The sequence below is a fragment of the Pelodiscus sinensis genome, chromosome 1 (genome assembly GCF_052426305.1).
Source record: "Pelodiscus sinensis isolate ZL-2025 chromosome 1, ASM5242630v1, whole genome shotgun sequence".
NCBI lineage: Eukaryota > Metazoa > Chordata > Testudines > Trionychidae > Pelodiscus > Pelodiscus sinensis.
Window position 1 is genome coordinate 319,694,222 of NC_143052.1, and position 23,630 is coordinate 319,717,851.

The 23,630-nt window shown below is 40.0% G+C and overlaps 1 protein-coding gene across 3 annotated transcripts in view; it reads left to right on the forward strand.

The window, feature by feature from the left end:
- The window catches only part of GRIA4 (glutamate ionotropic receptor AMPA type subunit 4), a 293,893-nt gene that overhangs the window by 246,023 nt on the left and 24,240 nt on the right, over nt 1-23,630 (forward strand). For all 3 annotated transcript variants that reach the window (XM_089775674.1, XM_089775672.1, XM_089775671.1), the window contains exon 13: nt 2,057-2,304. In XM_089775674.1, coding sequence (XP_089631800.1) covers nt 2,057-2,304 — 248 coding nt within the window. The remainder of the gene's footprint in view (nt 1-2,056; nt 2,305-23,630) is intronic.

A 23,630-nucleotide genomic window follows, 5' to 3' on the forward strand; every position in this document is an offset into this window, starting at 1 on the left:
ATTTGCTAAGATAGAAAAGAGAAAATTGTATTTTCGTTTATTATGTTTTAGTTTTAAAAGAGAAACCTGTATGCTAGATTGTGCAAGAACACTGACGTTCTAATGTATAAAATCAGTGCTTCTTGCGCAAATATTCTGACGCTCCCGCTCAGGGATAAGCCCTCTTGCGCAACTGTTCTTGTGCAAGAGGCCAGTGTAGACAGGCAACATTAATTTCTTGCTCAAGAAAGCCTGATGGCTAAAATGGCCATCGGAGCTTTCTTGTGCAAGAGAGCGTCTACACTGGCACGGATGCTTTTGCGCAAAAGCACATCTCTCGTGCAAAATCACATGCCAGTGTAGATGCTCCCTTGCGCAAATACTTTAACGCAAAAACTCTTGCATTTAAAGTATTTGCGCAAAATCTTGCCAATGTAGACGAAGCGTAATTGGTACAGATAAATTTTCTGGGAGATTTCCTTTGCCTTTTACAGAGATCCCATACTGACTCCTTTAAGATAAATCAACCTAAGTGAGTAGATTTTCTTGTAAAGTCTCCCCAGTTCCTCCCACTCAGCCTGTCATGGAACAAGGTACAAGATGTTGAGAAACCCCAACTCTGGTGGAACTCAGTGGGACTTTAGCCTGACTCAGCATCTGTCCCTAGTCAGAAAAGCACTTAAGCACATGCTTCAGGCCCACTGACTTAAAGTTAGGCACATGCTTAAGTGTTTTGTTGAATATAGATGCACATAAAATGTTTGCTATTTGGGAGCCTGGAGGTACCCCCCAAGAGTGCTCAGTACCTGGAAGGACAAAGCCCAAAAACCTAATTCTGCTTCAACAGAAACTCTTATTTACTTATACAAGAGTTGGGTGAAGCCTCTTAGAAACTTCTCCGTTTACTAAAAGGAGCTTTCTCCTCCCATGACAATATGTTCACTAAAAAGGATGATGGATGTGTAGCTGCCAACATTTTAAAAGTTGTGCATTACCTAGATTTGAATATATATATCCATATTGTTGGATGGCAGGAGAATAAAGGTAGGTGGCTTTTAATTCATAATGTTAAACATGAATGGCAAACATGCAAAGCCTTTCTTTCTTTCTTTCTTTCTTTCTTTCTTTCTTTCTTTCTTTCTTTCTTTCTTTCTTTCTTTCTTTCTTTCTTTCTTTCTTTCAGTTGTCTATAATAACAATAACATAAAAACAGTACTATCTTTTCACATCTATGAGGCATTATCATCTGTAATTGTGCTAAGCATTCACCAGGAAGACAGATTTCCAAGTAATCTACAAGCTGTGAGTTTATCAGATTCTTCTGGCTGAGGTCTGCAGCACTGATGCAGTCCTGAGATGATAGAAGGAAGGGTTTGGTAGGCTATGGGTCACTGACACTGGAATTCTCTCTCCTACAACTCAAATGAAAGATGAGGATATCATGTCTGATATCAAAGTTCAATACATCATTTTATTTCCTTTTCAAGAGTGTGTTTGCACATCCGAGTTTGGTTTACATTTGTTTTTATTACAGTGTTTATTCTGAAGTAACTACTCAGCCTTTACTCAAGCAAAATTTATTGAAGCCAATACACGTTTTGATTGAGTAAAAAGTAAGCATTAAAACTGTGTAAGAACTTCAAGATTTGGCCCAGTATTTATTGGAGGGCTGTTTTCTTTTTTTCTTTCTTCTTCTTTGCTATTTTAAAGGGAAAAATTACCCATTGGTAAGTTATGGCTTGAATTTTCAGTCACCATAATATCCTTTGACCCAACTCTGGAAATGAAAAGTGCCTTTCTGTAGCTGAAAATTCAGACCTATGCTTGCAACTATTTTATTAAAACTCTCAGGGGCTACCAGGTGCATAAAATTAAGGTTTGTTTCTGCTATAATGTTGTTACTTACAACTGTTTCTTTTAAAATAACCAGTGCACTCAAGGAAATCTCTTGCCCAGGTAAAATTGTCCAAAAAACACTGGTGTGAGGGATTGGCTTTGATCAATTTTACCTAGAGTTATGATGCATTCAATATCTCAATATCTTTGGTCTATCTAATTTCTCTTTAATTTTCTCCAGAGATCAAAAATAGCAGTGTACGAAAAGATGTGGACCTACATGAAATCAGCAGAACCATCAGTATTCACTAGGACTACAGCTGAGGGAGTAGCCCGTGTTCGCAAATCCAAGGGCAAGTTTGCCTTCCTCCTGGAGTCCACCATGAACGAATACATTGAACAGCGAAAGCCGTGTGACACCATGAAAGTGGGAGGAAATCTGGATTCGAAAGGCTATGGCGTAGCCACACCCAAGGGTTCTCCATTAAGGTGGGTGGAATAGTATAACAATATAATGTGTGTTGTTATAGTATTCCACCTTCCCTGATGTCCCTGATATAGTTCTTTTTGTGTTGTGTGTGAACATGGTATGTTATGATTTTTTTACTCCATTTCATATTTTTGATCAACAAGAAGGTAACAGTTTCCAATAGCGACGTAGATTTAATAGTGATAGTTGATGTATCTCTCAAGGCCATATAAAAACCAAACTGGTTGAACACTAGCTACTTTGTCAACTTAAAGATAACAACAGCTGTTCTATCTCACCAGCTTCTTTCACCAAATTCAGCCCTATCTTGCATAATATCAGTAATATTCCTACATTTGTGGTTTGGATATTGACTCTGGCTGCTATTTTCTGGATAAGGATCTGCTTGTAGCATCTTATTCCAAATGTCAACATTTAGGAAATAATCAGTAACAGTGATTAATTGATTAAAGTACCTTCTTATCTAGAAAAAAGCTACAATTTGTGTTTCTAGCATTATGTGATTTCAGGACTTCCTTCAAAATCTTCACTATTTACATTAACAGGAGCACTCTGAAATTAGAAGATAAAATTATTCTGGAATGACTTTAAATGGAATCAGGTTTATTCAGTCAAATAGGAGAATTTTTTTTTATTTAAATCTTTCAGATAATAAATTTGGAGGTGCCAGATGTGTGGTAAAATTGGTAACATGTTAACACATCTGATACCTCCAATTTTTTATCCTAAAGATTTACATAAAATATATGTTACCTGCATAGTCACTACTATGAGTTACTTACAACAAACAGACTCTGATTAATATGGTTGCCAACTCTCCTGGACTGGATACCATTTGAGGCAATGGCGTCTGGTCCATCTGGTCCAGGAAAATTGGCAACCCTCCTGATGAAGCAGGTTCATGAAGGAAAATTTGTGGGTTGAAAGTAAGAGTGGCAATGGAAAAAATGGGGACAAAATAAGAAAACCATGTGCACTCAATGATGGTAGAGAGGAGGAAAGAGAGAAGAGAGACACCTGTCCATAGTTATAATTTTCTATATTTACAAAGAAAAACTGCGTAATTTGTGTAAAGACAATAGGCCTCATTCTGAACTCACTGATTTTACATCATTTTAACACCATTGACTTCTATAGCATAACCTTGGGTTACACTTGTACAAGCGGGAGGAGAATATGGCTCATTTTATCCACACCAAAAGAAAAACAGCCATGTAATATGAATTAGAGTATTCTCAAAGAAAAATCAGACCCGTTATTTTGGTGCCAATATATGAATTTTGGTCCTGGACTGTAGATACCATCAAGATTTGAACGTTTTCGCCTTTACAACTAATGAAGTGGTAACAGAAGGTAGGCTAGAAGAAGACAGAGAAATGAAAAAAGAAAAATGGCAAGAATAAAGAAAGAGATGGTGGAATATCATGAGGGATTTGGGGTCCATTAAAGTTAAAGGGTAATAAAAGTGGGAAAAGCAAATTCATGATGACTGTATTTTGGGGATTCATAAGTCAGAAATATTTATTAAGTGTTAATATTTCTCGCTGTTTGAAGCAAACTACTGCTACAACTGCTAGGCAATTCTGCAATTATGACTAGAGCTTACATCTCAAATAATAAGTACCCACTGATGATGTAACCCTTGCTGTATTATACCATAGCAGAATTGATGGTGTGCATCTTAGCTGCAGTCAAGTCTGTCTTAGGTGAGGCTAAGTATCCTTGGCCCATGTTTTATAAGGCTTTTTAGTCATTTTCACCATCTTCTTCATAGTATCTACTGCCAGTGGCAAGAAAAATCAGCTGAAATATCCATTAACTAGTGGAGATTGGTCTGTACCACATTTTTTTTCAGTTTGACATATTGGACAAAAGCAAATAGGGCAAAGGGGGACCAAGCATGGAGCAATTATGTATAAGGTCAGGGTAAGGGAGTCTGGGAATATAATGCTGCTCAAGTATGGAGATCAAGAAAGACATTCTCTATCATTGGCAAAGCTTCCATTAACATCAGTAGGGCCAGGTTTTCACCTGAAAGGGTAGCAGCATCCCTACAATAGGGGGGTGAGCTCAGCTGCATTTGGTTTTGAGTTCCATTGTGTAGTACCATACAAATAATTCCCACCTACTGTAAAATTCAGATCAAACCTTCTTTCAAGCTGCCCCAGCTGGCTGTCTTAACATCCACGCTCTACCTGAGACTTTCTTTCTGATGTGCTGAGCTGTTTATGCTCCCACAGAAGCAATTCCACTTCATCGCATTCCTTCCTCAGCCCTAGCGATAAAACCTCAAGTGATAGATCATTGCTCCTACATCACTGAAAAACATTATGAAACCCACTTATTGTTATGAAAAGATACATGTGAATACCAAATAATACCTCACATTGATAATGCATCCATTTATATAATACATACAAACAATAGAAATGAAGGAAGAGTAATATTTCAAAGGTATTTCTGTGTTAACGAAGTTCGCGACCCCGCAATATATTTATTTGTTATGAGCATTCCAGTGCTCAAGCATTCAGTGACATCAATTTTTAGGAAAAGTAAATATGTTAAGCCTCTTTTTAAATATTTTCTATGCCACATTTTGAAATGAAAAATTTGCAATGTGAACTCTTGCACCTGGTTCTCCTTTCCTTCACACCACTGAAAACCAGGAGTTACTTCACTAAAAATGCAATAATAATTGTGTAAAGATGGTGTGTGTGTGTAAGGAGAATCAAGCCATCTATCTCCACAAGTGGAGTATGGAAAGAAACAGGGAAAAGCTATCTTGTTACATAGTCCGAAGGGAAGTCTGTGGTATGTAGGCCAGCAATTTATGGGACTCCCTAGGCTCCCATTAATGGTATCAAAAGACAGATCTATGTAGCACTTTAAAGACTAAGAAGATGGTTTATTAGGTGATGAGCTTTCATTGGCCAGACCCACTTAAAAGTGGGTCTGGCCCACAAAAGCTCATCACCTAATAAACCATCTTCTTAGTCTTTAAAGTGCTACATAGCTCTGTCTTTTGTTTCAGCTACACCAGACTAACACGGCTGCATCTCTATCACTATTAATGGTATCACATATTCATTACAGAAATACTTTGTATATTTATCTCCCTTCTTCTGATGATGAAATTCTCCTATCAGCTCTGTAGACTCATCTTTCATGTTGCATTTGATCTATACAGTGGATTTTAATTCAACCCCTTCCCTTTATGTATGGGAGTGGCTAATATTAATTGTTTGCTCTTGATCATAGGGGCACATTATAATTAAGTCTAAGATTTTGTCATGAATATTTTAATAAAAGTTACAGACAGGTTATAGGCAATAAAGAAAAATTCATGGAAGACTGTGACCTGTCTGTGATTTTTATTAAAAATATGCATGACAAAATGGGAAGTTGTGGGGTCTCCATACCAACCCAAGAGGCCCAAGCTCAGAGCCTGTGGCTCTGAGCTCAGAGCACCTCCACCACCTGCAGGGGCCTTGAAGTTCCAGGGTGCCTCTGTCACCCATGACAAACAGGAGCTGTGTGGCAACCAGGTCATCTGTGGTAGCTTTGAGCTCCTGGACACCCCCACTGCCTGTGGGACCTGCTACCTCCCATGATGGCCACCCCACCACATGCTGCTGTTGGAGCTCAGGACTCCACAGTTTCCAGCTACCACAGGTGGCAGGGGGACTCTGAAACTCCCAGGTCCACGGCTAAAAGTCACAGACGACTCTGGAAATCACAGATGTGACAAAATCATAGCCGTAGTGTATATCAGTGAAGTGCAAACAAATGGGAACTGTTTGTTGGGATTTGTTTTGTGCCAGCCAGGCATTATCTTGCTATCAGGTGTTTCTCCTTCCCTTCTTTTCATGGATATACCTTTATTTAAAGTGTCGCAAAAGTTTGTCACCTTTGGAAAAAAATTGAAACTAAGGTCAGAGACTGCCATCAAAAAGACAAAAGGTACTGCCGGTTACCATGGTTAGTTCTCTTTCCCAGCATGCTGGGAGCTGCAGTATGTCAAATATAACTGTGTGTGCACAGCAAATGATTACTTTTTAATGGCAGCCAATGTTGCCTTTCTCCCATGTGTGGCAAGTTCAGCAATGGTTGATAGAGTGCTGTCCCTGTCTAGCTCCTCACTGAGGCCTGCATTTGTATGGTCTGGTGGCATCCCAACACACACTTTTGGCCAGATTTCTTGTCCTCCAGAGGAGCCACTCAGCCAATGAAAATCTGTGGTGCTGGCTGCATTAAGCTATATTTCTGGGCTTGCACTATTGAACAAGCAAGTTGTTCCCATTTCTAATTACACAGACTGTGTCATTTCTCTTTCTTATCTCAGTTATGCCTCTGGAATCTAATGGGAAGGTTTCACCCTTAGCCATTAATAAGCTTCTTATGAATTTTACAATAAGTTTTTATGATTAACAACAAAACGAGAACTGTGTGCTGCTCAAATGTTAGGTCTTGTCTTTGCACTCCTTCCTATACGATCTTGGCACTACAAGAGCTAGAAAAGTGGTGACTCTCATACAGTTATTCACCCCATAAAGAAATATTTAGGAAGCTAACAGCATCCTGAATTGTTTTGTCACTAGGGCTATGTCTACACAACAGTTTTTTTGGAAAAACAGCTGTTTTTCCAAAAAAAACCTCACAGACCATCCACGCCTCAAGTGCATTTTTGCGCAAAAAAATTGAAAGAACAGAGGGGTTTTTCCGGTGTAGGTATTCCTCATTCTACAAGGAAGAATGCCTTTTTGCAAAAGAGCTCTTTCGCAAAAAGGTGTGTGTGGACAGGGAAGAGGGTTTTTTTGCACAAAAAGAGGAAAAAGCACAGGTACCCTGGTGGTCATTCTGTGCATAGCAATCAGAGCTTACTTTTGACAGAGCATCTATGCAGTCTGGACGCTCTCTTTCGCAACAGTGCATCGATTTTTCGATGCGCTTTTGCAGTGTGGACATGCTCTTGCGCAAGACGTTTTTGTGGAAGATCTCTTCTGATAACAGCTTCTTGCTAAAGAAGCCTGCAGTCTAGACATAGGCTCAGTGTCAATATGGTCAGGATTCAACTAATACATGTGCTGACATGGCACGCAATTCTGTTTTCACCCCAGTTTTATATTTCCGTGGACTGCTGGGTTATAGCAGATTGAGTAAAAACATTAATCAAGGCTGTCTGTTCTCAGGTGTAATATTCCTTATGCCTCGTTCAGAGTAATCCACAACAGCTTTTGGAGCCGTATTTTATACCTGACTATGGCAGTAGGGAGTGATTAGCACGTTCTGAAAAGGCAGGGTCTAAAATGCTTCAAATGATGTTTTGTCCACACTGGCAGGATAAAGCTTTATGAAAAAATGTTTGTTTGGATCAGAAAAGCCCATTTTTCCTACAAAACATTTTCACTGGATAATTGTCCATCAGTTCTATTCAACAGGCTTTCCTGACTCTTTGCTTTACCATCATTCACATTAAAGCTGAAGAATAATTTCTGAGTGTAGAGGAACACTCTGCAAAGGCCTAAACCTACTCCCATTGAACTCAATATCACTAACTTCAATTGGAGTATCAATGTACCATGTAGTATTTAGAACCAGGCTTGGAAGACAATATCATAAGCTCCATGCATTTGATTTTCCATTAGCATGGAAAGTAAAGTAAGAAAGCATTAAATTTGATGACCAGACAAATATCCATATTATTGTATATATTAATTGTACTACCATGTTTCACAAGACATCCTGCCATTATCTGGAGTGTCAAATTCCTATTGACTGTGCATGGAGCATTGGCAAAACTAGGCTCTCCTTTTCCTCCAGACCAATTAACTATTTATATTTGACTACACGCTGCTACACTTCAGCCCATACTGTCCTTCCACTTCTCCCAAAAACTTTATATACCTATTGAATAATTCATAGTTGCTGGATAAGCTCTGTGAGATCACCAAGTTTAATTATCATCTAAGCTATAGTCTTTAAAATAAGAGGTTAGTGTAACACTATGCTCAGATGGCATTTAAATTAGTAATACAGTAAAACTCCAATAGTCCGGCATCCAATAGTCCGGCACTCCTGATAGTCTGGCATCAAAATGGCAAGAGCCTAGTGAGTGAGCTTCGGCAAAAAATGAGTCACAAGGTAACAGCGGCAGCTGCTGAACTGAGCAAAAAGGGTAAAAAAGGGTTAAAAAAACTAAAGCATTACAGTATACTGTATACAGTATGTACAATAAAAAGGGTTAAGAACACTTTATATACAGTATATACTGTATACAGTATATACATAACCATCTTATAGTACCTCCTGATAGTCCGGCATATCTGATAATCCGGCACCACCGAGGTCCCATAGGTTCCGGATTATCGGAAGTCTTCTGTACATAGTCAACAGCTAAAAGAATTTAAAATGAGATTATTTGCACCATATTATATAGAGTGATTTCAAAACAAAAATTCATTGTATAACATTTTACATGGGCTTCAAAACATTTTATTGTCTTGAATTTTATTATTCATATTCTGTGGCATTAGGTAATGTTCTACCCTTGTATTTATGCATGACAAGGTGTGAATTATCACCTCAGTACTCATACCAGGTCATTATTGCTTTTCAACAGGCCAAGTTTTGCATATCCTATTGTGTCTTTACTCAGGTAAATTTCACATTTACTAGTAAGGGCTAAGAATTACAGGATGGCCCAATGTGTGAAAAGCAAAATGCACACATTCTATCCCAGGGTACAGCTATGTGAAAATTCACTATACAGTGGATTTTAGTTCAAACCCTTCCCTTTGTCTATGGGAGTGGCTAATATTGTTTGCTTTTGATCATAGGGGCACATTATGATTAAGGCTAAGATTTTTGTCATGCATATTTTAATAAAAGTCACAGACAGGTCATGGGCAATAAAGAAAAATTCATGAAAGACTGTGACCTGCTCGTGATTTTTATTAAAAATATGCATGACAAAATGGGTATTTGTGGAATCCTCATGCCACCCCAAGAGGCCTAAGCTCAGAGCAGCGGAGTCCCCCCACTGCCTGTGGCTCTGAGCTCACAGGTTCCCCCCCACACACACCCACAGGGGCCTTGGAGCTCCAGGATTCCCCTGTCACCCATGGCAGACAGGAGCTGTGGGGCAACCAGGCCACCTGTGGTGGCTCTGAGCTCCTGGGCATCCCCACTGCCTGTGGGGCGTGCTACTGGCCACCCCACCACATGCTGCTGTTGGAGCTCAGGGCTCCACAGTTCCCAGCCACCACAGGTGCAGGGGGAACCTGCAACTCCCAGGTCCATGGCTAAATGTCACAGAAGTCTCTGGAAATCATTTGGTTTGAAATATGTCTTTTATTCTCTTTTGCTTTTACCTTAGGGCCTGATCCTGCAGCCACTGAAGTCCAAGGCAACATGTGCGCTGACTTCATTGGTTCCAAGACAGACCCCCATATAATTCAAAGTTTGCTACAGAGAGCTGAGCAAAACTGGTGATTATTTTTCCACTACATTTTGTAAAAGAAATCACAGCTAATTTCCTTCAAGTGTTTTCTTTTCCCATAAATTTTGCCTTGCCTCAAAAGTTGATAAAGACTGAAATTTCCAAAGCTTTCTAAGTCCCATGTTGAAATATAACTTAGGCTCTTATGTGCATAAATCACTTCTAAAGGGGGGTCTTAGGTTCCAGAGTCACTAAAGCACTTTTAAAAACGTTATCAGAAATGAAATTTCATCAAATATTCACTCTATTACTTAGGTTTTTTTCACTTGCAAGTGGGATCTGCTTTTCATGAAAAAGGCACGTTCCTGAGCCAGCAGTGGCTTTGAAATTCCAATTTTGGAACCTGAAATTTTGTACCTTCTTAATATTCCTGCATTCAGAAAATTTCAGGTGCAAAACTTCAGGTTCTTGAAACTTGTATTTCAAAGCCACTGTTGGCTCAGAAATGGGGCTTTTTCATGAGAAGCAGACCCCACTTTCAAGTGAAAAAAACTAAGAATGTGAAAAAACAAACATGGTGAATGTTTGGTGGAATGGGCCCCATTTACAGCCTTCAATAATGAATGAAATAAAAAACATATTTTGAGGAGTTTCAGCTTTTGTTGAAGTTATTACACAGGTAGACAATGATAGAGGCTGGCACTTTTAGCTAGCTAGAAAATCATGAACAGTTCTGTTGTACGCACTCTGGATTTAGCTAAGAATCTGGCAACAAAAGGTGGAGGTTTCCAGTATGTATTTTGTTAGAGAAACCATTTAATTTGCCTCCTCGCAGATATGTCCAACTGCATGTCTGGCAAAATACAGCAGCATTCCTTTGAATTAATACAAAGAGCTGCACCTGATGTATTTTACTACTCAAAGCTTACCTTCATTGCCACTCAAAGCCGTTTACCCCCATTAGACATCAGGGACTATTCATATATGAACAAAACCCTTTTTAGTAAATAACAGAGACTCAGAAGTCATGAGAATTTGTAGTATCAGCTCCAGAATCTGTACCCTTATTCTGCAGCTGCTATGGAGTGATACTAGAGAAAAATGATTAAAGTAGATAACTCACCATGTAGACACTCAGGCCATATCTATACTTTCAGCACTGAAGATTGATCTTCTGGCATTCAGTTTAGCAGGTCTAGTAAGGACCAACTAAATCAAATGCTGAGGAAGCCCCTGGTCTGCACCAGTACTCTTCAATTTGCAAGGAGCAAGAGAAGTCGACAAGAGCATTTGTTCCCATCGACCTCTCGCTGTGGAGACAGTGCCTAACTTGGCTTACGGTACATCAACTCCAGCTACACGTGGTCTTTGCCCACGAAAGCTTATGCTCCAACACTTCAGTTAGTCTATAAGGTGCCACAGGACTTCTCGCCGCTTTTGCAGATTCAGACTAATACGGCTACCCCTCTGATTCCAGCTACATTGTTTACGTAGTTGGAGTTGCATACCTTAAGCTGAGCTTCCGAATCTTGTATAGACCTGGTCTCAGAACCGGATTCTGATACTGTTTCCCATGTTGTGTGGTACCTTACTCCAGTATTTGCCCCACTGAAGTTCATGGGACCATTTATGGAGCAATGTGATATTCAGCATTAGTAAGTGTGGCAGAATCTGGGCCTAAAATACTACCTTGATAAGTGCTACATGAACAGTAATAATTCAGTCTATCAATTAGGAATGTATTTATAACTGAACCTTTTGATTTTCTTTGGCATTTTAAAACCACTTCTAACTACAGCCATTGTGCAGTCACCTGTGATTCCAGTGTAAGAGAATACAATGCCATTCTCCATTCAGCTTCAATACTGGCTTACTTTCACATTAATTTCATTGTTCAATTTTTTAAATGACTGCACAACACCTTTGTTCTTCCCAAATTAAGTGTGGGTTAAAGATGGAAACTCTATGCTATTGTGCTATGGACACCTTGTAGTCAAAGTGGTTGGAGATTTCTGAAGCTGGTTATGATCTTTTTAAGCCTGGTGGGGCATGAGCTGGGACAAAGCTGGTTTGCTAATTATTACTGTGGCATTGTTCATATGAGTTCATGCCATGTTGTGTCAATACCAAAACAAGGGTTTGCTCCAGGCTCATTTTTATCATCTATTATCAAGGAATCAAGGGTTTTGTGAAATAAAATGGGGTTTCCATTTTTGAGTTATTTGAATTTAAACAAAATAGAAGCTTCATCAGCTTCTTATTTTCTTTTGTATTCATTTAATGCCAAAATCAGGCCAAATTACATTTGTCACAATGTTTATCTAGAGAACAGATGTGAAAGCTAAAGAAGCCTAGGTTGCAAAAGTCATCAGAGACCCTCATTAAGACTACCAATACAAACCAGAATCTCTCAAAAACTCCCACCATTAGTGCATGCACATCTATAGTAACTTTTATTCAAGGATCCCTGGGTTCATTGCAAACACTAATCTTCAGCAAAATGCAGGACAATGTAGCACTTTAAAGACTAACAAGATGGTTTATTAGATGATGAGCTTTCGTGGGCCAGACCCACTTCCTCAGATCAAATAGTGGAAGAAAGTAGTCACAACCATATATACCAAAGGATACAATTAAAAAAATGAACAAATATGAAAAGGACAAATCACATTGCAGAAGAGGAGGGGGATGCGGGGGGGGGCGGAAAAGAAGGAAGGTAAGTGTCTGTGAATTGATGATATTAGAGGTAGGGAGAGTGGGATGTTTGTGAGTTAATGGTATTAGAGGTGATAATTGGGGAAACTGTCTTGGTAATGGGTGAGATAGTTCAAATGTTTGTTAAGTCCTTGTTGGCAAGTGTCGAATTTTAACATGAATGACAGTTCAGAGGATTCCCTTTCAAGTGCAGATGTAAAAGGTCTTTGTAGCAGAATGCAGGTGGTCAAGTCATTGAGAGAGTGTCCTTTCTGGTTAAAATGGCAAGAAACTGTTTTCTCTTTGTGATCTTGTCTGATATCTGTTTTGTGGGCATTAATCCTTTGGCGAAGTGTCTGAGATGTTTGTCCAATGTACATAGCAGACGGACACTTTCGGCACATGATAGCATAGATTATATTTCTGGATGCGCAGGAATATGTGTTCTTGATCTTATAACTCACTTGGTTAGGTCCAATAATGGTATCAGCAGAATGAATATGTGGACAAAGCTGGCAACGGGGTTTGTTGCAAGGGAAGGTACCAGGGTTGGTATTAGTGTGGTATGTCCTGTGGTGGTTGGTAAGAATCATCTTGAGGTTAGGTGGTTGTCTATAGGAGACTATGGGTCTGTCTCCCAGAGCCTCTTTGAGTATGGTATCCTGTTCCAATATAGGCTGTAGTTTATTGATAATGTGTTGGACAGGTTTAAGTTGGGGGTTGTAGGTGATGACAAGTGGTGTTCTATTGTTGGTTTTCTTGGGTCTGTCTTGAAGTAGATGGTTTCTAGGTATTCGTCTGGCTCTTTCAATTTGTTTTTTTATTTCTCTGGGTGGGTAGTTGAGATTTATAAATGCTTGGTAGAGATCCTGAAGCTTCTGGTCTCTGTCAGTGGGATTAGAGCAGATGCGGTTGTATCGAAGGGCTTGGCTATAGACGATGGATCGCGTGGTGTGTTCTGGATGGGAGCTGGATGCATGTAGGTAACTGTATGAGTCGGTGGGTTTTCTGTAGAGAGTGGTGTCTAATTTTCCATTGTTGATTTGTATGGTGGTGTCCAGGAAGTGGATCTCTCGTGTAGAATGGTCCAGGCTGAGGTTGATGGTGGGCTGTAGGTTGTTGAAATCTCTGTGGAATATCTCCAGTGTTTCTTGGCCATGCGTCCAGATCATAAAGATGTCATCGATTTACCGTAGGTAGAGGAGGGGCGAAAGGGGACGGGAGTTGAGGAAACGTTGTTCTAGGTCAGCCATAAAGATGTTAGCATACTGTGGGGCCATGCGTGTACCCATGGCTGTGCCGCTGATCTGGAGGTATAAGTTGTTCTCAAACTGGAAATAATTGTGGGTGAGAACAAAGTTACATAGGTCTGCTATCAGGTTGGCAGTAGTGTCCTCTGGGATAGTGTTTCTAATTGCTTGTAATCCGTCTTCATGTGGGATGTTGGTATATAGAGCTTCTACATCCATGGTGGCAAGGATGGTATTATTGGGGAGGTTATCGATGTTTTGTAGTTTCCTTAGGAAGTCAGTAGTGTCTCGGAGATAGCTGGGGGTATTGGTTACGAAGGGTTTGAGAAGAGTGTCTACATAGCTGGATAGACCAGTAGTGAGCGTGCCAATACCAGAGATGATGGGACGTCCGGGGTGCCCAGGTTTATGGATCTTCAGAACACCGCTGTGAAGTATGTAAGTGTAAACATTGTTCCTCATTCATACAGGCATTAAAAAAGTATCTTGCTTGATTGCACGAGGCTCTCATGGCCCTTTACTCTTGTTCTTTGTTACGTACTTGTAAGCCCAGTATATTTTGACAAAGCTGCAAATTATTTTTTTCCCTTTTTTTTCCTGGTTGTTTAGGTGTCAATACCTGGCAAATTGACAGGCAGCCATCATTGAAGTTAATGGCAAAATTCCCATTGACATCAATGAGAGCAGGATTGGCCCTAAAAGATGCATCCCACTAAGATGATAATATTCAAATAAATGGCAAGTGGAATAAAGAAAAGTACCAGACTGCTGTAAATACATTCAGCAGCTTGTAACAATAACTCTCTAGGTAACCTTAGCAAAATGCAGGACAATGTAGCACTTTAAAGACTAACAAGATGGTTTATTAGATGATGAGCTTTCGTGGGCCAGACCCACTTCCTCAGATCAAATAATGGAAGAAAACAGTCACAACCATATATACCAAAGGATACAATTTTAAAAAAATGAACACACATTTTTTTTAGTTCATTTTTTAGTTCATTTTTTTTAAATTGTATCCTTTGGTATATATTGTTGTGACTGTTTTCTTCCATTATTTGATCTGAGGAAGTGGGTCTGGCCCACGAAAGCTCATCATCTAATAAACCATCTTGTTAGTCTTTAAAGTGCTACATTGTCTTGCATTTTGCTTCAGCTACCCCAGACTAACACGGCTACATCTCTACCACTAGGTAACTTTGATAGCAAGTAGATTTTAAAACATTGTATAAATCCATTTATTTGGTGGCAAAACTGCCAACTGTTTTCATTAAGTGTTAGGTGTCATCCGCAAGAGTCACAGACTGGCTATGCAGACCTGTTACACAAGTTTGCAGTATGGATCTGTGAAGACATTCACCTTCAAACATAGCATGAATGGTTTCTTTTCTTTTCTCTCCTCCTGAGTTCTGTTTTAAACCAAGAACAAGGTGTGAGATCAGAATGCAGTATCATACTGGATGATAGGGTAAGAGTCAGTAAGCCAACACCTAAAATATGAGAAGGTAAAAGGACAATCTAGTAGATGGGCACTGAGTTAGGAGAAAGGAGACCTAGGTTTGATGTCCAAATCAGCCACAATCTTTCTGTGTAACCTTGAACATGTCACATAAGCTACTCTGTGTCTCAGGTCCCAACATAAAATGGGAATGCTATTTCTTTACCATATAGGTGTGTTGTGAAGATAAATGTTTGTGTTATGCTCAGAAAGTAGGTAACATGGGCCAAGTGAGTACAGAATAGAGACAATGACTTTAAAATGGTAGGCTGGATTGATGACATGCTACAGGAAACGATTATTCATTTGAACTGGTTTCTGTGGTGTCTGACAGAAATTAGCCCAAACCTCCTTACCATTTCCTCAGCTGATGTATTTTTATGTAGGGATCCTTACTTGGCTTTTATTCATTTCCTGCTCTGCCACATTCCATCCCACTGGTTTCCCTGAGCAGCGACAGAGTCAAACCTGAATTAGGCTCTCCATATCTGGCAGTTATTTAGGGAAGTCTGTTAACAAGTTATCAAACGCTGACCAATCAAGCATAACCTTCTGTTGGGTCAGGCTTAGTCTTAGCACCTTCTCTCACGACTGCCAGTTTTCCCATAGTAATGACATGAATATACCATGAATAGTTTATGCACCATCCTCTGAAATTGTATACACCATCTTAGAGTACAAAGCAATTGGCAGAGAGTGTAAGGAGTCCTGAGTGGAATTCCACAGCTGAGTCTGAGTTGATACATGTTTACTTTCTATTGTTCAGCTTCTATCCTTTTCCTTAGAAGCAAGGTAAGTTGGAGGTTTTCTTTCAACACATAGTGGCTATGTCTAGACTGGCAAGATTTTCCGGAAATGCTTTTAACGGAAAAGGTTTCCATTAAAAGCATTTTCGGAAAAGAGCATCTAGATTGGCACGGAAGCTTTTCCGCAAAAGCACTTTTTGCGGAAAAGCGTCCGTGGCCAATCTAGACGTGCTTTTCCGCAAAAAAGCTACGATCGCCATTTTCGCGATCGGGGCTTTTTTACGGAAAACAAATCTCAGCTGTCTACACTGGCCCTTTTGCACAAACGTTTTGCGCAAAAGGGACTTTTGCCCGAACGGGAGCAGCATAGTATTTCCGCAAAAAGCACTGATTTCTTACAGTAGGAAGTCAGTGCTTTTGCGGAAATTCAAGTGGCCAGTGTAGACAGCTGGTAAGTTTTTCCGGAAAAGTGGCTGATTTTCTGGAAAAACTGGCCAGTCTAGACATAGCCAATAGTGAGTACAGTGTGTTTGAAGGAAGATCCTGCTGCCTCATATCTTCTTTTATCAGCACCAGGGACAAGCAAGGCCTGCAGATGAGAATAGAGTGAACAGCTGGCAGGCCATCTGTCATCTACATAATAGACATTCCAAGTACATAATTACACATTAGGTTCATTTACTAGGCTATTGCTTATATGTTTCCAGCTAGTGAGGCCAAAACTCACTAGCTGTGCCTAAACTTCTGTGCCTAAAGTTAGGCACCTAAATCCAGTAAAAGACCTTCAGCTCCCTAGATATGGATTTAGGTATCAAATTTACAGCCGCAGGCATGAACATTTTAGTTTGGATTTTTATATCTTTTTCTGTCAAGCCATTTGTGTCCCTCAGGCAAATGCCATTATTTAAATGTTTGGATCTTCAGACCCTGATTCTGCAAAGGAGTTTTTGCAGGCTGGCCTATATGCCCAAGTGGCATCCTACCGACCCATCCACTTACAAAGACCACCTGGAAGGATCGAGGAGTACTTTTGAATATAATTATGATTGGTTTCTCTCCAGAAATACTTGGAAATTGTTTTAGGTATATGACAGTTATTTGATAACCTCATGTAGGCAAGGAAATTAAGTAGAGCTTGTTATTAGGGAAGCAAGGAGAATCCATCTGGGTTCAATACAAAAGAAATAGAATGGTACCACATCCCAAATTCCCCTAATGGCTCCATATACATTTTCAATGGCTGACAGTAGAAATCCACATGGAACCCCACATAAGAGAACTTTGGAATCAACACAGTCCTCGAGAATCTCTGAATCACAGGTATATGACTGTTCCACTCAGGCCCCATCTAATTATTAGCACTTAATTTTACGTTATTAATTAATTGTAGGTGTGATAAAGCCCTTGTCTAATAATTTCTCCACTGCTCCACTCTGACCCCATCTACCCTTACTGAGTCCGCAGGCCAGCTAAGAAAATCTCGTGCTGAAAGACTGTTGACAGGGTTAAAAGAACCAGCATGATCAGTTTAGATTGGAGGAGTGAATGCAGGCTGTTTTAGGAGGTCTTGGACTTACCACTGACTTGCTCTGTAGCTTTGTGAAAGTCACTTCATCTTGCTGCGTTATCATCTGTAAATTGAGGGTAATTGTTTGCTCACCAACATCAAAGGGATTTTGTGAGGCTTCATTACTTAATGGCTATGTCTAGACTACATGGCTCCGTCGAGGGAGCCATGTAAAATAGTTTATTCGGCATAGGCAAAGAAGTGGGGATTTAAATAATCCCCGCTTCATTAAAATAAAAATGGCTGCCGCACTGTGCCGATGATCAGCTGATCCGGCACAGTGGGGCAGTCTAGATGCGCCACAGTCGACAAGGGAAGCCTTTATCGACCACTCCAGTAAACCTCGTTTCATGAGGCTTACCGGAGCGGTCAACAAAGTCTTCCCTTGTTGACCACGGCGTGTCTAGACTGCCACGCTGTGCCAGATCAGCTGATCATCGGCATAGCTCTGTGGCCATTTTTATTTTAATGAAGCGGGGATTATTTAAATCCCCACTTCTTTGCTTATGCCGAATAAACTATTTTACATGGTTCCATCGACAGAGCCATGTAGTCTAGACATAGCCAATGTGTGCTGGGTTTTGAACATGAAAAGTCTATCATTATCTGATGGCTAGATCTGTTGCCAACATTAACTCCACTACAACCTTCTGAATATCTCAAAAAGAGGCATATAGCTAGAATGCAATGCCAAATAATGGCTTCTTGAATACTGGCATAATCACCTAACGAGAGAAGCTGGCACCTTCCCTCCCTTAGAAAGCCATTCACAGTAATCTCAATCAGCAATGGCCCCAATACATCCCTGCTTGATTTCACTAACCATAAGATGCATGTGTTCTATGCATCACCAATTACAAAATCTCTACTTCCACGATAGAGTTCAGTTAATAACATCCATGGCTTGCCTTCTGTGATATCTGCCTGATTGTGCTCAAAGGGTTGCAATAATGAACACTGCTGCGCTCAGTTGTCTGCACTTAGCTTTGCTGACATGATTATTGTAGCATGTGCTGTTCAGTACATAGCTCCACTGATAGTGACAACATTATGTGGGTGTCCGCTAGGGGGATTGGATTGCCCTTGTCTAATAGTTTCACCTGGTGTTTGACTGTTATTCAGCTGGCTGAGGTCATTTTAATTATCAAAGCATTGGCAAGTGGACTGTGGACTGATATTCTCATTCTGCTTGTTGGCAAAATTTGCATTCATTTCAGGCTATTGGATCTTCGTCATTAACTCCTGAAAGAAAGCGTTAGGAATTCTTTCAACTAAAGAATTAGGCTTTATATGATATAGCTGTACTTAATTCACAAAACTCAGTATTCTGCTAAAGCTTCAAATTATCCTGTATTATCATATTTATTGTGGTGTCATCTAAAGTTTCCAACCAGGGAACAGGACACAGTGTGCACATACCTGCATTGTATCTGCACATACTAAAAAGGCCTCAAAGAGCAGGTTAGTTTAAGAAACTATTGCTTGCTGTTTATGATCTTATCAGTTGTTGCCTCCTTTCTAATCCTCCTTTTGAAGGAGCACTACTCAGTGGGGGTATGTCTACACTACCCCACTAGTTCGAACTAACGGGGGTAATGTAGTCATCCACAGTAGCAAATGAAGCCCAGGATTTGAATTTCCTGGGCTTCATTTGCATGAAGCCGGACGGCGCCATTTTTAAATGCCGGCTAGTTCGGACCCCGTGCCGCGCGGCTACACGCGGCACGGACTAGCCAGTTCGTATTAGGCTTCTAATCCGAACTAGCTGTATGCCTCGTTCCAACTAGTCCAACTAGCTAGTCCGTGCCGCATGTAGCCACGCGGCACGGGGTCCGAACTAGCCGGCATTTAAAAATGGCGCCAGCCGGCTTCATGCAAATGAAGCCGGGGAAATTCAAATCCTGGGCTTCATTTGCAACTACGGATGACTACATTACCCCCGCTAGTTCGAACTAGCGGGGTAGTGTAGACATACCCTGGGTGTGATAAAGCAACTGGAAATCCCTGGAGATCTCAAATTTCCTTGACTCTTTTGACTAGTTTTAGATGTGGATATGCCAGTATTAGTTGATGGTCTTCTGGCAATGGATAACGATCAACTTTCCATGATGATTCTTTAGTTCTATCAATTGCCTTTAAAGCAGTTGGCCATGCAATGTTAATACATGTTGGACTTGAGAGTGATAAATGAATTCAAAGGACTCAGAGGGTAGCAGGCAATTTGGTCATTTGTCCTATGGCTGCCAAGTGTGGGGCTTTTTTATCACTGCATCTGATCAATAAAGAGAGGATTAAACTGCTGGGGTTGCAGTACCATTCAAATCTATGCTAGGAGTTCTACTAGAACAATTTTTTTCTGGGTGCACAAGTGGCAGCAGTGTTGATACTTCCCTATTTCAGATTTACTTGACCAGCAGCTTTTCCTCTCATTGTGGGACTTACCATGTTATCCTTGTAGTTGTCACCTCCTAACTGGATAAGTGCAATGCACTGTACATGGTCCTACTCTTGAAGACCACTCAAATTCTAGCTAAGGCAGAGTGCCTCTATTCCCATTTACTGATCAGCGTTTTGCATATGTATGCCACAGATGACACAGTTTTCCATGTCACTTCTGGGAGGAATTCCTGGTGTTGCATTTGATCTGTAGAGTTTTTATGATTTAGCCTTGGAGATCATTGCTGGCAGTTAAGATCAGCTTGGACTGTCAAGCTGGCAGGCCTCAGGTTTGTATGACAAAGGCATAATCAATTATGAGTCTTCGGTTCTGGAGATCACTTCTTCCTTAGCCTGAAAAAAGACCAAGTAAGTTGATGTTCACATCAAAATGCTAATTATCAAAGCAACTTTTAATACAAATATGTTCTCCACCTAAAAGGAAGCCTTTGTTATGCAAATCATGAAGAAAAGAGTGGGAAGAAGACTTTTACATAATATAACTAACACCTAATCAGTGACCAGTTGATAAAGAGATGAGAAAAGTGCTAGGGTATGATTGGCAAATAATATACACCACTTTGAATATATTGAAAATGTACTAAACTTAGTAATCAAGGAAATATTAACCACTCAATATGGTACATAAACAATAAGAAAGAATCTGGCAACAGATAGACATTAATCATTTCCAGGCATTACATCTTATGAAATAAGGCAAGCCATTTTTCATAAATAATGGCTTTAATTATTTTAATTAATTCAGTTCAGCTATTCATGTTTCTCTTTTGGGTGACTAAGTTTTACTGGCTCAAATGTTCATAGTAAAATAAATTTCAAAGTTTCAAGAAAGTGCATCTATGGAAATGAAAATCTAAATGTAGATAGTCAAGCATTCATGCTAGAAGTAGTTTTGCCCTTATCCAGTTGGAACAAAAACAATGCTATGTGATTTAAATTGACCAACCACTGTTAAACAACACACTTGAAATTTTCAGTATTCTGAGCCAATCCACTAACTGACAAAATTCAAATGTTTATCAAATAATTTTCAATGGCATATATATTTCAGAAGAATGTAAAAGCATTCTGCAAGTAAGAACGCAAGGCAAATAAAGTATTATTTACTTCTACCAACAATGGCCCTTCTGGCACTTTGATTAACTAGCTGCATTTTTCCCTCTTCCATTCTCTTATATGGATCTGCAATGAAAAGACACTTGGTGTTTGTCAGAGAAAGGTTCTGATTAATTAATCTGCATTTTATCATAAACATCCAGGAAAAATCCAGTGTGATGTAGCTGATAGGCAGGAAAAACGATCTAACTTCATCACCAGATACCACCACTTTCAAGGGAAGAGAGGAAGGAAAGGTTTGGCTGGACATCTCACAAAGAACATACCAAGAGGACAAGAGAGAGCATTGCAGATGAAAGATGGTACATTTTAGACTTCAGCCAGAGGGCCAGTTCAACCTGAGGGTGCCAGAGTAGGGAGGTTCAACCTCTACCAATATCTGTCTAAAAACGGCCCTAAATTTGGCGTAACGGGAGAGATTAGAGAAAGAGCATCTCAGTGTTCCATGCCGGAGATCACCTGCAATAACCTTCATTGGCTTCAATAGTGGCACAAATTGAAATACCCTTGTTCATGAAGAAAATATAATTTGCTGGCTGCAGCTCTACAGCGCAATTGAAAAGAACAGGAGCCAGAGCACATGTCCCTTTCCTTCCCACTGAAGCTAAGTGGGGTTGTAGTAATTTTGGTCTGAATACTGATAAAAGATCTGTGGGATTTTACATAGCTGTGGAATCTCAGAGCTTATATTGTGAAGATATAGTAATCATAATTTAAAAGCTAGATGACACGACACATTAACTGAGCAGCTTCATGTTACACTGATTATTATTTTTATGATACGAGGCAAACAACAAACGTGATGGGTGATGCATTGCAGAGCCATCTGACATAGTGCATTTACCACGCATGTTTGACTGGCTCACTTCTGCCCATTAAAGCATGGCCCTAGGGCTTATATTAACTTTCCAAGCCCCTGGACAGCTGCAAAAAGCCACTGTAAAACAGAAAAAAACCATCCTGCTGGAAAATACATCCTCACCCCCAAATGTCACATACATTGAAAAAGAGGAAAAAAGTAACAGATATGCACATGGCTTCCTGAGTTCCTGTGCAACTGAATTTAATATCATCCCCTCTCTCCTGCTGCTGCTGCTCCCATTTTCATCTATGCCCTCACTTCCTATGTCATATGATGTTAAGATCATATACATTCCAGGCAGGAACCAGAGGCCTGATTCTCCTGTGCCCTTCTTATATAGCCATTTACCTCTGGATAAAGTTACTGTAAAACACGACCACTCTGATATGTAAACTATTGTTATAAATAGCTAGGCCCAACTGTGCGCACGTACATTCTACACCAGTAAAAGGAACATCAATCCATTTAAATAGAGATTCCCTTCTGATTTACACTGATGTTTGGTTGAAATCCACTCTGCCCATGGAAAGCCAGGAGAATCAGTATTCATGCAAGTGGAGTGGAAAGGAGGCAAACTGCTGAAATCCACTTCTCTAGGCCAAGAGACTATTGTGCAGTCCATCCATATACCCTGTACAACTATTAATCTATTTTTTAGTCTGGAAGACTAGCTGTAGTCTCTCTGCATCGCTGAGCGAGATGTTAGGACTACAGGATCCATGTCTACATATAGCTCGTGTCCTCTCCCCTGGCCTGCTCTCTTCTTGGCCTTCTACGTAGGCCTATGTTGGACCAGAAGAGAGGTCCTTTATGTGGTACACGGGTTGCTGCAGGAACTATTTGAAGTCCCTCTCTGTAGCACTGAACTTATCAAGGGTGAATTACACCCTTTGTGAGAGAACAATCAGGCTAGATATTCAACACCTTGAGTGACAGGTGTCCATCTAAAACCATTGCATTTTAACCAAGTTTGCAAACATTATTTTACTCATTAATTTTTGAAAAAATTTCACTGAATTATAATGTGGGAAACCTTGGAATCTTCACTTCCAAGGTGGAATTTTCAATGCTGTCCACCAGGATTTAATTCGACCCTGCAAGAAGTCAATGGTGGAACTCCCTCAGAGGGGCTACAGTTATACCATTGCTGAGCACTTTGGGGCGCCCGCTCCCAGTCTTTGCTGGAACATGTATTATCCGTTGAACATGTGTTTAAATCCCATTAACATCTATCCCTTCATGGTGTGTTAAAGTGCTTTGCTGAACTGGGCCCATAAGGCCTGATGCTGCTCTCACCACAAAGTTAATCAGAGTAACTCCACTGAAATCAGTGAAGTTACACCAGAATCAAAGATAAGTGAGAACAAAATCAAACCTTTGTTTCCTTTTCATGCAGAAATGTGACCCCATGAATAACAACTGAATTGCTCAATAATAATGGAGTCTAGCCCAAATTAAGCTAATTTTTTTATTTATATAAACTCTGGCCAAATTTTCAAAGAGACTTCAATGTACAACTTGTACATTTACTTGAATTTTCAAGAGCATGTGCAGTCTGTTCAAGTCTATTACTTGGGTTTTAAAATTATAGTATTTGCATATAATTTTCTCATGTAAATACCATTTGAGTGTATAAATATTTTGAGTGTGTAAATATCAGTACGTGAAGAATTGCTCCTGCAAGTGGTTGCACATGC